This window comes from Furipterus horrens, unplaced genomic scaffold (assembly GCF_987537825.1).
Source record: "Furipterus horrens unplaced genomic scaffold, mFurHor1.1.pri manual_scaffold_8, whole genome shotgun sequence".
Lineage (NCBI taxonomy): Eukaryota > Metazoa > Chordata > Mammalia > Chiroptera > Furipteridae > Furipterus > Furipterus horrens.
This window is the reverse complement of record NW_028327178.1, coordinates 101,370,185-101,386,247: the sequence shown is the minus strand read 5'-3', so window position 1 is coordinate 101,386,247 and position 16,063 is coordinate 101,370,185. Positions and strand designations below refer to the sequence as shown.

At 50.8% G+C, this 16,063-nt stretch overlaps 1 protein-coding gene across 20 annotated transcripts in view; it reads left to right on the top strand.

Annotated features, from left to right (window-relative positions):
* Nucleotides 1–13,657, top strand: part of ZMYND8 (zinc finger MYND-type containing 8) — a 108,532-nt gene extending 94,875 nt beyond the window's left edge. For 7 of the 20 annotated variants that reach the window (XM_090286528.1, XM_090286523.1, XM_090286520.1 and 4 more), the window contains 4 exons: nucleotides 16–96; nucleotides 1,719–1,797; nucleotides 4,022–4,261; nucleotides 5,513–6,031. In XM_090286528.1, coding sequence (XP_090142654.1) covers nucleotides 16–96; nucleotides 1,719–1,797; nucleotides 4,022–4,261; nucleotides 5,513–5,775 — 663 coding nt within the window. In that variant the 3' untranslated portion in view covers nucleotides 5,776–6,031. Of the gene's footprint in view, nucleotides 1–15; nucleotides 97–1,718; nucleotides 1,798–4,021; nucleotides 4,262–5,512; nucleotides 6,038–6,672; nucleotides 6,740–10,194; nucleotides 10,266–12,008 lie in introns of those variants that run through there. The other 13 variants (XM_090286512.1, XM_090286513.1, XM_090286511.1 and 10 more) reach the window with 7 other exon arrangements.
* The last annotated feature ends 2,406 nt before the right edge of the window (nucleotides 13,658–16,063 follow it).

The following is a 16,063-nucleotide window of genomic DNA, read 5'->3' as shown; positions in this document are numbered from 1 at the left end:
CTCTTTATCTTTCAGATGATGGATGCGATAAAAGGAACGATGACGGAAATATATAACGACCTTTCTAAAAACACTACCGGAAGCACAATAGCTGAGGTCAGAGATGACACGTTAACTCAGTATTTGCTACTGGTGTTTCATGGGTGCTGTGGGAATTGCATGAGGAAGAGAGGCGTCTCTGGGTAACCCTCCAGGGCCCTGGCTTCAGGCGCCAGGCTCACCCAGTTGATTGGGGAGGGTGCTTCTTCACTGAGTCAGAAGGCTGGTGTGTTATGGGGATACACCCTGCTGTGTGTGATCAGTTCCTTTTTCATAAGACAGCCCAAATCAGAGCCTGAGTGAACCCACTGGTGAAACTGGAAACCAGGTCTTCCTGCTCCATGTAAAACTGGCTCCTTGATCTTCTCTGGTAGATGGGACCTTTTTAATATAAACGATCTTTGTTGTCTAAGAATCTGTGTACTGAGCCTCCACAGCTGCTGTGATGGAGACATGCAGGAGTCCCCTGCAAAGCCACTGGCCAATGAGGGCCTGGCAGGGTGGGGCCGGCCCTCCCCTCAGGCGAGGCAGAGTCTTCAGGAAGGGGTCCTGGGAAGGGGGGGGCCTCCCCATTGAGTGCAAGGGCTCATGAGAGGCCCCACGAGCAATCAGCGAATGGCCTTGATATTTTTGCTAATACGACGCTCTTTCTGATTATGCTGGAACATTCAACAAAAGGGGAAAATGTTGCTTTAGAAAAACCTCCCCACCGTCAAACCCCCTGAAACTTCATTCTTATTCGTTCTTTTTTTAAACATTTAATCGTTTTCAATTTTTCAATCACCATTGACCCCCATTATTATATTAGTTTCAGGGACCACCGGACATTATATAACTTACTAAGTGTTCATCCCAGTAAACCTTGCACCCATCTGCCCCTATCCATAGTTATTACAATGTTATCGATTATATTCCCTATGCTCTGCTTTATATCCCGTGACTGCTCTGTAACAACCGACTTGTAATTCTTAACCCTTTCACCCTTTTCACCCATTTTCCCAAACCCCTCCCATCTGGTAACTGACAAAATGTTCTCTGTATCTGTGAGTCTGTTTCTGTTCTGCTTGTTTATTTATTTTGTTTTTTAGATTTAGTTGTTGACAGATATGTATTTCCATTTTCTTGTTCATATTTTTTATCTTTTTTTCCCTTTGTCTTAAATAACACCCTTTAACATTTCATATAATGCCTTTACCTTTTTCTTTTCTGGGAAGCTCTTTTTTTGCCCTTCTATTCTAAATGATAGCTTTGCTGGATAGAGTAATCTTGGATGTAGGTCCTTGCTTTTTATCACTTTGGATACTTCTTGCCAGTCCCTTCTTGTCTGCAAAGTTTCTTTTGAGAAATCAGCTGATAGTCTTATGGGAACTCCTTTGTAGGTAACTCTCTGCTTTCCTCTTGCTGCTTTTAAGATTCTGACTTTGTCTATAAGCTTTTGCATTTTAATTATGATGTGTCTTAGCGTGAGCTTCTTTGGATTCATCTTGTTTGGGACTCTGAGCTTCCTGGACTTGTTTGTCTGTTTCCTTCACCAAGTTAGGGACGCTTTCTGTCATTATTTACTTTTTTACATAGGTTTTCAGTTTGTTGCAGCCAGTGACAAGTTGAGCTTCTAGGATTTCTTGGGGACTGGCGCCCAGCCCTGCCTTTTAAGTCTGACCCCGACCCTTCCGTTACAGATCCGCAGGCTGAGGATTGAGATAGAGAAGCTTCAGTGGCTGCACCAGCAAGAGCTCTCCGAGATGAAGCACAACCTAGGTGAGGCCTGGTGACCTGGTCTGGCCTGAGCCAGCTTTGGGGTGTGACCTTCTCTGCCCCTCTGGAGTCAGACCCAGGTGTGGATTCAGTCGGATGTGGGCCAGGGGTAGTACCACTCCCGGGGAGCCCACAGCCTCCTGGGGAGCCCACCTGGAGACACCAGGTATAAAAGCAGGCGTTAGAGTACAGCCCTGCCTCGGTCCCCGTTGGCTTTAGAACTCGTCAGACCCTGTGCTCGTGGCATTTTGATGAGAAAACACTGTGTCTGCACCTGGTGCTGGCTCAGGACTCGTCGCATTTGCCAGAACTTGTAGGAGTCACGCTGCCGCCCGCAGAGAAGGTGCTTCATCGCACGTCACTTGCTCGGTCCTCGTCAGTTTTGGCACCATCACGAGTGCTGGCCTGAATCGAGGACGAGGACTGAGGTACCCCTGTACCTCCTTTCTTCTCTGCAAATTACCGGCATCAGCAGCAAAATAATAGTAACAGCAGTACTAATAGCTCCTGCTGATTAAACTCTTTACTTTGTGCCAGGAATTGTGCTAAGTAGCTTTTCATGAATTAACCAATTTAATTCTTACCGAAACTCTGACAATAAAGGGCTTTCCTAGCCCAGTTTTCAGGCAAAAATGAGAGGCACGGACATGTTACAGAACTTGTATAAAATCATAGAGCCGTGATTCAAGTCCGGACTTTTCCCCTTCACCGTTGAATGTTGAGTATTTTAACTAAGTCTGGCACACTGCCTGTGCACCCCACCTGTGCACCCCACACTGTAGACAAAGCTGCTCTGTTGGTCCCGGGATTAGATTGACCGCTGCCTCACCTTCCATTCTGTGTAAATGCTGTCGAAGGCCTTTTTCCCCAAAGGTAGAGCCGGTGCCAGACCCTCGGGTAGTGTCAGCCTCAGAGCCAGAAAGCTGGACACCAGAGGCTGTGTTTCTTGGGGAGGGACGCCCAGCTGTGCCCAGCTGCTCACCCCGATGTATGTTGAAATCACGCCGTGCAGACTCCGATCCTTAGGAAGCCACCCAAAGGAGGAGCCCTCTACTCTGTGCCTTGTTGCTGTTCAGGAAGTTCTATTTGGATGTCGCTGCTTTTTTTCTAGTCAAGTTAAACAATATGTATTTTTAAAGATTTTAATTATTTATTTTTAGAGTAAGGGGGAGGGAGGGGGGCAGAGAGAGAGAGAGAGAGGGAGAGAAACATCAGTGTGTGGTTGCCTCTCCCACGCCCCTAACTGGGGACCTGGCTCACAGCTCAGGCATGGGCCCTGACTCGGGATCAAACTGGGGACCCTTTGGTTCACAGGCCGGCACTCAATCCCCTGAGCCACAGCAGCCGGGGCTAACTAACATTTTTATGCAAAGTCTCTCCAGTTTTAAACAGTGACTGCACATTTGGAAGAAAGCCACGTGTGTGGGGGGTGGCCGGAGCCGGCCCCGGTGTCTAGGCTCCTGGTTAAAGGCAGTTGTGAGCGAAGGAAAGGTGTCTGGCTAGAAGTGTTGTCTTCTCTCCAAGGGGTTAATTTTCCTTACTGGTCTGTCTTGGAAAGGTCCTTTCTTGACTTCAAAAGAACATTTTAAGGAATTGAGGAAGCCTTGTAGTTTGCTTCCCGATGAATTGCAAATGGACTTAAGTCGTCTGAAGTAAAATCAGAAGTCTCAGTCGGCTGAGCAGTTCGATGTCCTGTTAATATAATGTTCAGCCGCAGCGCCCTGTCTGGTAGATTTCTTACTCACCACTAACTGCACTAAAGAGAAAGCATGCCTGGGTCCCAGTCCCAGCTCTGCCCTAATTATTAGCTGGGTGTCCCAGTTTCCTGTCTGTGGAAAAGGTATTACAGTACCTCATACGATCAGTATATTGATTCAGCGAGTTAATATAAAGTGCTTCAAACAGTGCATGTAGTAGGTACTGTATAAATCTTCGATAGAAGAAAATGCTTGTACTCTGATAAAATTCAAAGTGAGCTTAGTGCCCTGTTTTGGGGGGGTTATTGGAAAGCCTCCCACAGAATTGCCGCTCTAGCATTATTGAGATACAGATCCTATTGCTGTCCTGCCCATTTTACAGATGAAGACGTTGGGGCTCGGGGTGGGAGTGGGGTTACACAGCCGGGGCATCTCCGAGCTGAGATTCGCATCTGCTGGAGTCTGAACAACCCCACGCCCAGGCCTGGGGACAGGTGATGAGGCCAGTGTCCCCTCCCCCCTCCCGGCAGAGCTGACCATGGCAGAGATGCGGCAGAGCCTGGAGCAGGAGCGGGACCGGCTCATTGCCGAGGTGAAGAAGCAGCTGGAGCTGGAGAAGCAGCAGGCTGTGGACGAGACCAAGAAGAAGCAGTGGTGTGCCAACTGCAAGAAGGAGGCCATTTTCTACTGCTGTTGGAACACCAGCTACTGCGACTACCCCTGCCAGCAGGCCCACTGGCCCGAGCACATGAAGTCCTGCACCCAGTCAGGTAGTGCCACGCGGGCATCTCTGGCCCCAGCCGCCGCGGGGACCACGGGACCACCAGGGGCCTGACACACATACACACCAGCACACACACACACACACCAGCACACACACACACACACACACACACACACACACACACACACCACATGTGTTGCAGAGACTCGAGGGGCAAGTGTTTGGAATCTGTGTTGTTTCCCAGTTTGGGGCTTATTGTGACATTCTGGTGATTTTAGTTTCACGTGAGTTGCGATGGTTCTCAGCTGGGGGCAATTTCTGTGTCCCGACCCCCAAGGAATTGGCACTGGCTGCAGACGTGCGTGGCGGTTATAACGGAGGGGGTGCTCCTGGCACCGGGGAGGTAGGGGCCAGGGGTGCTGCTGAAGGCTCTGCAGGGCTCAGGGCCGTGGCCCGCAGTGGGGGACGCTCTGGCCCAGTGCGTCCATGGTCCTGAAGTGGAGAAAACCTGCTTTTTAGGTCATCCTGGGCTCAGGGTTTTGAATAATAAGGGTTCCCAGTTCTGATGTGAAGAAAAACTTCCTGATGTGGAACGGATCCCTTCCGGTCATCTCTTCTCACACAGAACGAGCAGGTCTCAGGCCAGGGGGCGCCAGCAGGAGACACTGTCCGGTTAGAACTTATGAATAGTATTTTAAAAATAATTTTTTATAGCTAGCTTTTATTTGTAGCCAATAACATTAGCTTTATGTGCTTACAATTAAAATTCTCCATTTAAAAAGAATATATTTGAAGAAAAATAACGTAAATAATAGGACAGGGTAGTATGTCTGCAGATTGGCAAGCTTTTCGAAGCGGAGGTATAAAAGGCCGTGCGGAGCAGCAGAAGGAAATGCTTGAGGCTTTGTGGGCCGTGCGTGCGGTCCGTCACAGTCGCTCAGCTCTGCTATTGTGGGGCCAGCGCAGCCCCAGACACTGAGTAAATGGCAGGTGTGGCTGTGTTTCCGTAAACTCTTATTTGCAAAAGCAGGTGGCATTCGTCTGCTGACTCCCGCTCTAAACTGACCTTCCCCTTTGTTATTTTGAAAAAGGCATCTTTAAGCTGAGTCCTTTCACCTTCCTCAGGGAGGTGTCTTCTCACTAGTGCCTTCAGCTCCCTCCCTGCCTCTTTTACAGCTGCTGTGGTTGGGTCTGCGCTGGCTGCGCCGTGGCACCGCCTCGGCCCAGCTCTGGTCCCTGCAGGTCCCGAAGCCACCGCGCTCGCTTAACACGTGGCTTCTCTCCTCTTCCCCCCCAGCCACCGCCCCCCAGCAGGAAGCAGACACCGAGGTGAACACAGAAACACTAAACAAGTCATCCTCCCAGGGGACCTCCTCCAGCACACAGGCGGCCCCCTCAGAAGCAGCCGGCACCTCGAAAGACAAGGAGACGGCCGCGGAGAAAAGCAAGGACGGCGGCTCGGTGAGTATCCGCACTCCGGTGGCCGGTGACACTGAGCCGTTGGGCCAGGCAGAATCTCAGGGCCTGTCCCCGTGCCTGCCATCCCTGAAAGTCACCTAGATTTATCTGTCTTCAAGGTGGGTCAGTCAGACTGCAGGTGGGGACGAATCTTAGCAGGTCGCCTTTTCACTGGTGGGCGCACGGGCAGGGGCAGAGGAACATGGAGGCCCCGTTGACATTCGTGTGATGTGACTGCCGCTCCCTGGCGACTCTTGAGCTTTAGCCCAGCATTGCCTAGGAGAACCTTCTGTGACGCTGGGTGTGTTCTGTATCTGCTCTGTCCAGCATGGTAGCCACTGGGCATATGGGTCTGCTGGAGCACTTGCGCTGTGGCTAGTGTGACCAGAGACCTGAATTTTTATCTTGATTTTAATAGTCACCGTCTCAGGTGACCAGTGGCTTCCGTGCTGGACAGGGAAAGTTGCATCTCCTAGTTTCCCAGCGTGTGGTCTATGTTGTTCTATAAGCATGATTTTTGGTGGCATATGGATAATTTTTACATCTTTAATCCTCCTGTATTTATTTCAGTGTGTATTGGGAAAAAGATAAATCATCCCATCAGTCCAGTTCCTTTGATTTTATTGTCTAGTTAGAGGTGAATGTGAAATAAAAGTGAATTAATTTAATTTTGGAGGGATACACTTCCTTTTTGGATATGGCAAAACTGAAGGAGTCCTAGGTCAGGGAGGGAAGTTGAGGAAATGGTGAATGTTCTGGAAGCTGAGGCTACAGGGTTGAGGAAGGGGCCGCCTGAGTGCTGTGCTCCCGCCGTCTGGAAACAGAGAGCATAGGTAGAGGGCCACCCGGCCCACCGGGCCTCCCCGCCTGCGCACGCCAGGCAGAGGGCACGAAGGTGCCTTGGGGGCAGAAATGAGCACCCCCAAGGATCTCTGGGCTCCCTGGGGGCTACATTGGCCCCAGTGCCTTGAGTCCATCTCTCTCTCTTTGTATTTCTAGACCCTCGACCTTTCTGGCTCCAGGGAGACGCCCTCCTCCATTCTCTTAGGCTCCAACCAAGGCTCTGGTACGTTGCCCCCTGGTGGGTGAATGGTGCTCTCATTCCACATGGGCAGAGGGGAAGCCATTTTCTCAGAGAGAACTGGAAGGGTTAATGGATTTTCAAACTACCGTGGATCCTTAGGGATCCTTGGGGGTGCCGGGGCGGGTCAGTGGGGGTGAGGGAGTGGCTGGGCCAGGCAGCTCTCAGACACCTCTCTCAACTGGTCAGGGTTGACCTGCACACCAAGCCCTCACTTAACGTAGGTTCTGCAACGTGAGCGACGTGACACCTAACCAAACCGGTTTCACTCCAGGCTAACTGATAGCAGACAAGAGTTAAGGTCCTGTGGCGTCTCATCAGCGTTTCAATGACACGGCGCTGAAGGAAATGACGTTGTCGGGGGGCTTGCTGTAGTTATTTATTGGGGATCCACATAAAACGTCATCTGGACGGGGTTCGTGGCTGACCTGGGCTGGAGTAGAAGGTGTGCTTCTGGGTCGGGCTGCTCCCCTCGCTCGGGGGATGACGGGGTGAATGGAACCGTGGGAAACTTGGTGCTGGACGCTCCGACCCCTTCCCATGGTGGGAAAGGAAGGAAAAGTTTAGGCAGATGACCTGTCTGTGAAGACCTTTCCTCGTAGGCCATAAATAACCTGCGAGGCTGTATCGGGAGATCGTCTTGAGACTGACTGCTGGCTTTTCTCTTCTGGGAGGTTTGAGCTGTTCTCCCTTTAGCCCAGAGGGTCTTTTTCCTGTGCCTCCTACACCTGGTCTGGGCCGTTCCAGAAGGGTTCAGAGAAGGTGTCTTCATCGAGGGCAATTCTGCTTGCTGCAAGGTTTTTCAGCTTTCAGATCTTTCTTTCCTTTGGATAATTCAAACATTTTTATTTCACCTTTGCATATCAAATGCCCAAAGGAAGCAGTGATGTTCATTGTTAGTGGGGCTAGAGGTCTCCCGAAGGGGCTGGAGAGTGGGATTCGGAAGAGGGAACGGCACGGGCTGATTTTAGGGAGAACATGAACTTGGCATTGCTACCATTGAGCCACGTATTGAAAATGTAACTGCCTTCCCACCTCCTCTGCAATTCCTGATTTAATCTGAGAATAGGTTCAGTTTGGTGCTAAGACATCTTTTGCATTTCTTTGACATTTTCTAGTTTTCTCTTTTTAACAAAGAGCAGACTTTAGACCCGAGCAGCATGATACCCACTGAAGAGATTAAGACTGTAACTTGCTTTTCATTATGTTTATTAGTAGGGTTGCCTCTGTGCATGGGCAGGTACTCATGATTTTCCGCTTTGGATGGTGATATAAAAGCTTCTGTTTTATTCAAGTTTAAAATGTGTTTAAAATCCATGAACTAAGTAATAGGCAGGAAGAGCGTGGATGTGTCAAAATTGCACAGGTGGTATGAGAAGGGCCCCAGTTGCAGACAGGGGGCGCTGTTGAGGGTGTGGGATCAGCATGGCCCTGGGAAGGTGACAGTGCCCCTGTGAATGGCGTCTTGCTCTAATAAGCAGGATTGTAGACAGGGGCGTGGTTGGGAGCTGTGTCATGTTCCATTTCAGAGGTGGAGGAGGTACCACCTAGCCCAGGGGTCGGCAGACTTTGAAGGGCCACGTGGTAACTATGTAAAGTTTCGGGGGCCACTCGGGCTGTGTCGCCACTGCTCACCTCTGCCACTGTGGGATGAAAGCAGACATGGATGGTATGTAAACACGTGAGCGAGGCTGTGCTCCAGGGGAATGCCGTTTGGAAAAACAGGCCTTGGACTGGATTTGGGCCACAGTTGGCTAACTCTCACCTGAAACACACAGGTGTCCAGGGGGGTGGAAAGGAAGGTTCTCTTTTATCGCAGTTTAAAATAAAAGCATGAACGAAGCAACGTGTAGGAGAGAGGAGGCAAGAAGCCCTGGTAGAGGCTGGTGACTTGGTGTCAGCTGGGATGGGGGGGAGAACACGATCCCCAAGAGTCTGTTGACTGGATTGGGGTAGCAAGAAAGGGGAGGGAGGGAGAGGAGAGGGAAAGACCCCCAATTCTACTATAGATTCCTGGAGGGTGCATGGCACTGGCTTTTTGCAGAGGGTTGAGGTACACCAGAGTTTGTTGAGTGGGACCAGCACTCCTGGGCTTTAGTGGTGAACAAGGTAGACAATTCCCCTTCGAATTCCTCATACACCTAACTTAAATGTCTGCTAGCTCTTGCTATTGGTGACAAGCAGACGAGATCTCATGGAGGAAAGTGGGCTGTATGACACATTGGGGTTTCTGAGCTCTTCCTAGGCTTCTGGCTCTGGGACGGTAAAAGGAAGAGTAGTTGGAAAGGAGAAAGCGTTAGGAGGGGGGTGAGCATCCTTGGGGTGGGCATGGGCCTGTGGCTTGTGTCTTAATTTAAAGGTTCAAATAAAGCATTACATGCACATAGTTAGAGGAAATAAAACCAAATGGGGAAAATCATTGCCTGGTCCCAGTCTCACCGCTGCGTGCAGTGCGCCTGGTACTTACCTCCGTGTTTGTAAATAGTGTTCTTCCCTGTACCTCTGTTTCTGGACTTGATCTTTGGAAATTGCTCACTGATTTCTAGCTTTGAGAGACGAGAGTTAGGGTCATATATGACGTCACTGCTCCTGCCCCTGTCCCATCTTCTCCCCTAGGACTTCCCTTCATCAAGGTCAAGAACACGCATTCTGTCCTGTAACCGGAGTTGAGTCTTCTTGCTGGAGGCTGTTGACTGAGTCTGAAAAACTGACCCCATCTCATGTGTGGCCGTTTGTGTGCTGGGATTCCATTTCCGTTCTCGTGCGGTCTTCCTTTTGCCTGGACTTCCTGTTTTTCCCCCCTTGATCGTATCTTCAGTTATTTTCTAAGGCTCTCTTCACTGTCACTGGTTATTTTATGGCGACCCCTCTTGCATACACTAAGTTTTGCATCTCCAGCTTCAGATGGCATTTGTTGCAGTCCTGCCCCCCGCAGTAGCTGAGAACGTGGCTCGCTCAGTAGCCCACCTGGAGCCCCTCCCTCAGCCCGGCTCCCACAGGCACCTCCCTCTCCCCCCTCCCCGTTCCGTGTCTGCCCGTGGCCGTGGATTCGTTCCCGCTCACCCTAAGTCATCTGAACGCCTTGGGTGCTGCCCCCACCTTCCTGTTTCCCTGGCCGAGCTAGGCTGTTGGCAGTCAGCGGTTCTGAGGACTTTGCTTTCAAAACTTTGAGAATCTGTGGCTTACGGGGCTGTTTTTGTATCTTCCATCCCTGGTTTCCGCCTGTGAGGCCATGCGGTGTCCAGCGATCCTGTCTGTGGTTTCAGATGCGTGTTTGAAAAGCCTTAGAGCCCCGTGAATGCCTCAAGTTAGAGCCTGGGGACGTGAACGAAGCAGCTCTCTAAGAGCAGTAGCCCACTGACGCCCGGAAACAGTGAGCACTTGGGGTGTGCGGGTTTGCGCTCTGATGGACTCTGAGGGTGCCTGTGCTATCTCCTCAGTTAGCAACAACCTGCCCGCGTCCCAGCTGCCACAGACCGCCGGCCGCACCCCACCCACCCTGCCCAGAAGTGTAAGTATGACGCGGCCTCGCAGAAGCTGCCAGGGAGTACGTGGAAGGCCCGTTGTGTGTGCGTGTGCTTCCTCGGGGGTGTTCTCCTGAGTGACGGGTCTCGCTTTGGCTCGCGGTTCTTCTTCGCTGGGCCCCTGGTGGCCGTCGAAACTACCAGTGTGTGGTTTGGCTTCTCGAGGGGACGTCCTCACTCTTTTCATAAAGGCTCATAGACGAACCCCGGTCCTCCCCCTGCGGTGACCGGCTGCACCAGCCGGTGTCCTGTGTGCTGTCGTGTGAGGCGGTGGGGCCCACGGGTGCTGTGCTGGACTCAGCCCTGCTCCCTTTCTTCTCTGCTGTCACCAGAGCGGGTGGGGGTGGGGTTGATGTGGCTGGACTGCACGTTCATAGGGTTTTCCCTTGTGTGCTGATGTGATGGCCACCTGCAGTACTCATCAGAGACCTTCCAGAAGAACTGAAGGGGCAGGTATCACAGATCGGGCAGAGCGCTAAGAAGGGGTAGATTCGGGATTGTTAAGGTACAGCCGGCCCTCGAGAAGTACAGATTGGCGGTTCCAAGATTGTCACGGGGAATACACAGTCAGTAATGTTGTAATAACTGTGTGTGGTGCCGGGGGGAATCCTGTGTAAAGTATATGCTTATCTAACCATTAAGCTATACATCTGAAACAAATACAATTAATATTGAATGTAAACTAACTGGAAATAAAAAGAGAAAGAGCCATATCTTGACCCCACTGCTGCTGCATATTGCCCCCTGTTGGCCACTGATGGGAGTGACAGAAGTTCCCCCTGAGGGACTGCATTCCCTCAGAGACCCTTATTCTCTTCGCTGTTACATCTGCCAGCAACAGCGCTCATGACGAAACAGGTGATAAGCAATGTCACCCGCAAGACGAACATATGGTCCCTTTCTCACTCATTTTGATTGTGTCTCTAAACTTGACGGTTGACTTCTTTTAATCAGTTACTGTCACCCCACCTCAAGAAATTTTAAAAACTTTTGTCCCAGTCTGTCTGAACTTGGCAAATGATCTCAGAAATGATGGCATCTGAGTGGTTTGCTACTAGGTCTCTTGCAGTGATTTGTCCAGTGAGTTGCAGCCCTGGGTGGTGACAGTTTCACAGCATGTCTTACTCAGCCATTGGGAACTTCTTGTGGTCCTTGAAGCTCTCTTAGGTCTCATTCTGCTTCTGCATCCTTCGGTGACCCTCATTGTCCCTACTGGGGGCCAGTGTGTCTGTGTTCCCAGCTGGGCTTGACCGATCCGGTCCATATTCTTCCTTTATAATCTGCTCCTTCGTGTGGTTTGATGTAAGTCTGTTTTCCAAGTTGCCTATACATTGATTAAAGAAATTTTGTTAATAGAGTAAGTAGATCAAATGCCAAATTTTGGTGCCTTTTTCTTGTGCCCAAGGTCGGATACAAGTGCCTGGGTTGCCAGTGCCATTCATGTCTTCAGGATGCTCAGTTTTGGGCACCGGCCCAGAAATGGCTTCCGCTCCCATTTTTATTCTCTGTCAGCATAGTGCTCACAGAGCGTTAGGTCCCAAGGAAAACACGTTGTTCTGCCTCTGGACTCTTCAGACCCACAGATTTCAGGAACTCGGGGGGCCGCACCTACCCATCAGAGTCGTGCGGGGGTAGGGAAAGCGGCTGCCTGGCTGGACAGGGTGCAGGTCGGGTTGTGGGAGACTCTGGCAGGAGTGCTGAGCGCCCCTTCTGTTGCTTTTCCTCCCCAGACCATTCCCGGAGCAGCAAGTCCAGCTGCTGGGGCAGCAGCGATGAGAAGCGAGGGTCGTCGCGTTCTGAGCACAACACCAGTACCAGTTCGAAGAGCCTCATCCCGAAAGAGTCTCGGCTGGACGCCTTCTGGGACTAGGGACAAGTTGCGACACAAGCCATCCGCCCCTCGGAGGAAAAAGAAAACAGACCCCAGGAAGACAGGAAACAGCAAAGAAACGTGAGGCAGAACAGCCGCTTTTGGACCTGAGGACTCACCGTTCAGACTCGACCTCCCCATGGAGGGCGCCCACACTACACCACGTGCGGCATTAGCTCTGCCCGAGGACTGTCTGACCCGCACGAAACCTACGCTTTAGATGTAAATAATGTACAATTTGTGGATGTCACTGCACCTAGAGTACCTTCCCCTTTTTATATTTGTATTGACTTTAACTTATAAAAAAAAAAAAAAAAAGCAATTAAAAAAAAACAACCAACAACAAAAGAAATGTTTTGGTGTTGGGAGAAGGGATTGGCCGTCAGCCCATTTATCACACAATGGTCTGGGGACTGGGCCCGGGGCTGTCTCTTGCCCAGGGGAACGGGAGCCGGTTCCCTTCAAATGTTTGGTCGAGGCACAGTGGGATCATGAGTTTCGGCAGATTCTGTGCTGTCGTGGGCACATCAGGTCAAGCCGTTGGCCCCTTTCAGATCCTGCGTTGCTAGGTTATCAAGTGCAAGCTCTGTGGACCAGAAGGACACGTGGAGAAGCGAGTGTATTTTATGGGATTTAAATGGTGACTCTCCTCCTCAAAGGGAAAACCCAGTGTCCTTGTTTACAGAAGAGAAACAGAAACGAGCCCCTCTCAGCTCAATGGCAGGAGAGAAGAACCTAGAACGCTTCGCGCCACAAGGCCTGAAACAGAGAAGCCTTTTCTTCACATTGTGGTTCCTTTACACACACTCCCACGCGCTCGGAAAGAGGGACTGCGCTTGGCGGAAGCGAGCGCGCGGAGGCAGGCCGCACGCGGAGGACATTCGAGTCTGGGATGAAGCATGTCTGTAGTATTTATACGATGGAGTTTTACGTTTTTATGTAAGCATGAACCCCAGGCAGTGTGAGAGGACACGCCCGCCATGCTGTCTGTTACACTACGTAAGCTGTAGTTCCATGTTGTATGTTGTGTAAAACAAAATCATTGAACAAAGCAGAAGGTGATGTATGTATATGCGAAAATTAATTGTACGATATCATTCCAGTACATTTTGTTGTACATTTTAGTCTGGTTTACTTTCTCTTCGTTGTTGATAAGAGGATGCGAACTGTACAGTGCCCAGCTAGTGACCCACATTAGAGAAGAAATAAAAAGAGTATTAGAAGAAAACAGGAGAGAAAGAACATTTGTGAATTGCAGTTGTCAAAAAAAAAAAAAAAATAGCCTAGCTGGCCTTATTTGTGAAGCATAATTGCTTTTAGCATATGGAAGTATTTTTTCACATTTTCTTTGTATAAAATTTGTATTAAACTTAAATATCTTTTTTGATGATGGTGTTTCTTTGTGACTGAGCCAGTGGACTCTCACGGTATGCTCTTTTGGGTTCCTTCCCTCCCCTCAGTTTTTTCAGATTCTTCACCTTTTATAAATTAAACTGTTTTGGAAAAATGGCTTGCTCGTCCTCGAATTTGCAGTTTTCCATTTAGTCGGGATGGCCACGCCAGGTTCGCAGGGCCGGACGCAGGAGGCTGAGCCGTGAGAGGTCAAGGACGCCTGCACAGGTGGTGGGCCTGTTACACGTGAAGCCCTGGTCCCGTGCCCTTGACTTTTTTTTGACAGATATGAACCCCTGGGTCAGTCCCAGGAAAACAGCAGGAAGGGAGGGAACTGTCTTTCCCTGGGGAAGATGAGGGCCTGAGCTCATCATTCAGTGGGCAGCACGTGACTTCAGCACTGCCCAGGCACACCTTGGTCACTTAATTTTCATGGGCCCTATTATTCTGCTTTTTCAACCATTTATATAAACAGTATTCACAGCTCACAGGCGGTACAAAAGCAGGGAATGGGCTGTCTTTGGCCCTCAGGCTGTTTGCTGACCAGCGAGTGCTGATTTGAAAATAAATTTTTTCAATTACAGTTGATACATACTATTAAGTTTCCAGTGTAAAGTGATGATTAGACACTTAGGAGGTGCTCACCCTGAAAAGTCTAGTACAAGATGGGGATGTTTTAGAGCAGGACCATGGGGGGAACGTGGCGTCATTCACTGGGACCATGCATGCAGGAGCCTCTCTTGGGAGGGGACATTTGATCTGGGACCTGGATGAAGGCTGGAAAGATAAAGTGGGTGAGCATCGAGACACAGTGAGTGGCAAGTGCAAAGGGCCTGGGGCACATGTGAACTTGACAGGCTTGATGAACAGCAAGGAGGCCGGTGTGGCTTAGAGGAGCAAGTAAGGCAGGGAGGGTACTGGTTGTGTCAGTGGCCCTAGGTGCTCCCACGATGGGCTGTGACTTTCCCCTTCGTTCTTGGTCATGAGCCAAACCAAAAAGGGCTGTTTGCCACCCTCATGTGACCTTCCCGCTGGCCCTTCTAGAAACAGACAACAGAGCTAGTGAAAGAGTCTCACTGGACTCCTTTTTAATTGCTCTTTGTGATAGATAGGGTGTTTGCCATTTTTTAAAGTTAAATGTGTAGTTTCCTTTTATGGGGCGTAGACACGCACCTTCCCCGTATTCCTTCATTTTATCCACAAGATCACGGAGTAGGTGACCCATCCCCATTGGAGGAGAGGCCCAGTTACCTCACTGGCATCTTGCAGCCCCCAACAAGCCAGGCCCTTTCTCATCTCGGGCCGGCCTTTGTTCCCTGGGCCTGGCACCTTACTCTCCAGGTGTCTTTCATCCTGTCTCAGCCTCTTAGCCCCGAGCCAAATTGACTGTTCACTGCTGTGTCCCCCTCACCGTACTCTGGCCCTTCCGGCCGCTGCTGCAGCTTCCCATAGAAGAAACGACATCCGAGGAAGAAGTGGCTTATCAGTGGAAGAGAAATGGTTACTTTCAAAATGTCGCATTTCACTTTTACTCTTTGTTTCACTAGGCAGTGCAGTCATATGCCTCCGCTGTGGAGGGCCCCGTGTTCAGTCCCTCCTGGCCACCCTGGTCCCCCTCATGGGCACCCTGCAGAGTCTCTGCATTTACACACCAGCACAGAGGACGTGTTCTCCCCCTTCCTCTTCATAAATGGCAGCGTTTGATACACACTTCTGTCCTGTTTCATGTCACCAAAAGCCGGGGCTGTAGATGCATGTTGGTACTTGTCCAGCGTGACCCCGCAATGTGGAAGGGGACAATGCCTGTCACAGCCCCCAGCTGGTGGGCATGCAGATTGTCACACAGGCAGGACAGACAGATCTGTGCTCCAGTGCGAGTCATGAGCTGTGAGAGGGGGCTCGGGGGACTCATCCCAAGTGGCTGCACAGGAGGGTCAGAGGGGAAAGACTCGGACAATCTGGGCAGGGCTGCGAGGCCCTCTTCCTGCGTAGCCTGGGTCGAATGTTTCCCGATGCCCAATGTCTCTGCGTCTACGGCTGAGGAAAAGAGGGAGGGCACGACGGGGTCTGCCCGTGGTCCTGGCTCCTTTCTCTTAGCAATGGCCCTGCAGGATGGTCTGGGGGTGACCTTGAATGCAATCAGGCACTATCGCCACCTGGTGGCCCCTGTGCAGAACTGCAGCCCCAGAGACGGAGCTGCACCGGGGAGAAGGTGGGCCAAAGTCTTTGGTTCATTCAGGGGACTAAGCCACCGAGCACTGTGTGAGCCAAGCCCTGGGGACACAGCACTGCCTGAACAAAACAGGTGCAGCTCTGTCCTTCCCCATCGGACATTCTCACTGGGAAGCAGTCAGATGTGCATATAGTACAATCTAGGTGGGACAGACGCACTGAAGGTAACTAAGCAGGGAAAGGAGGGAGGGAGGTGGCATGATAACAGAGGGCCTCTCCGGGAAGCGGCGCTGTGAGCAAAAACCTGAAGAGAGTGGGGACTGAGCCGTGACATCCAGGGCAGCGATTCTG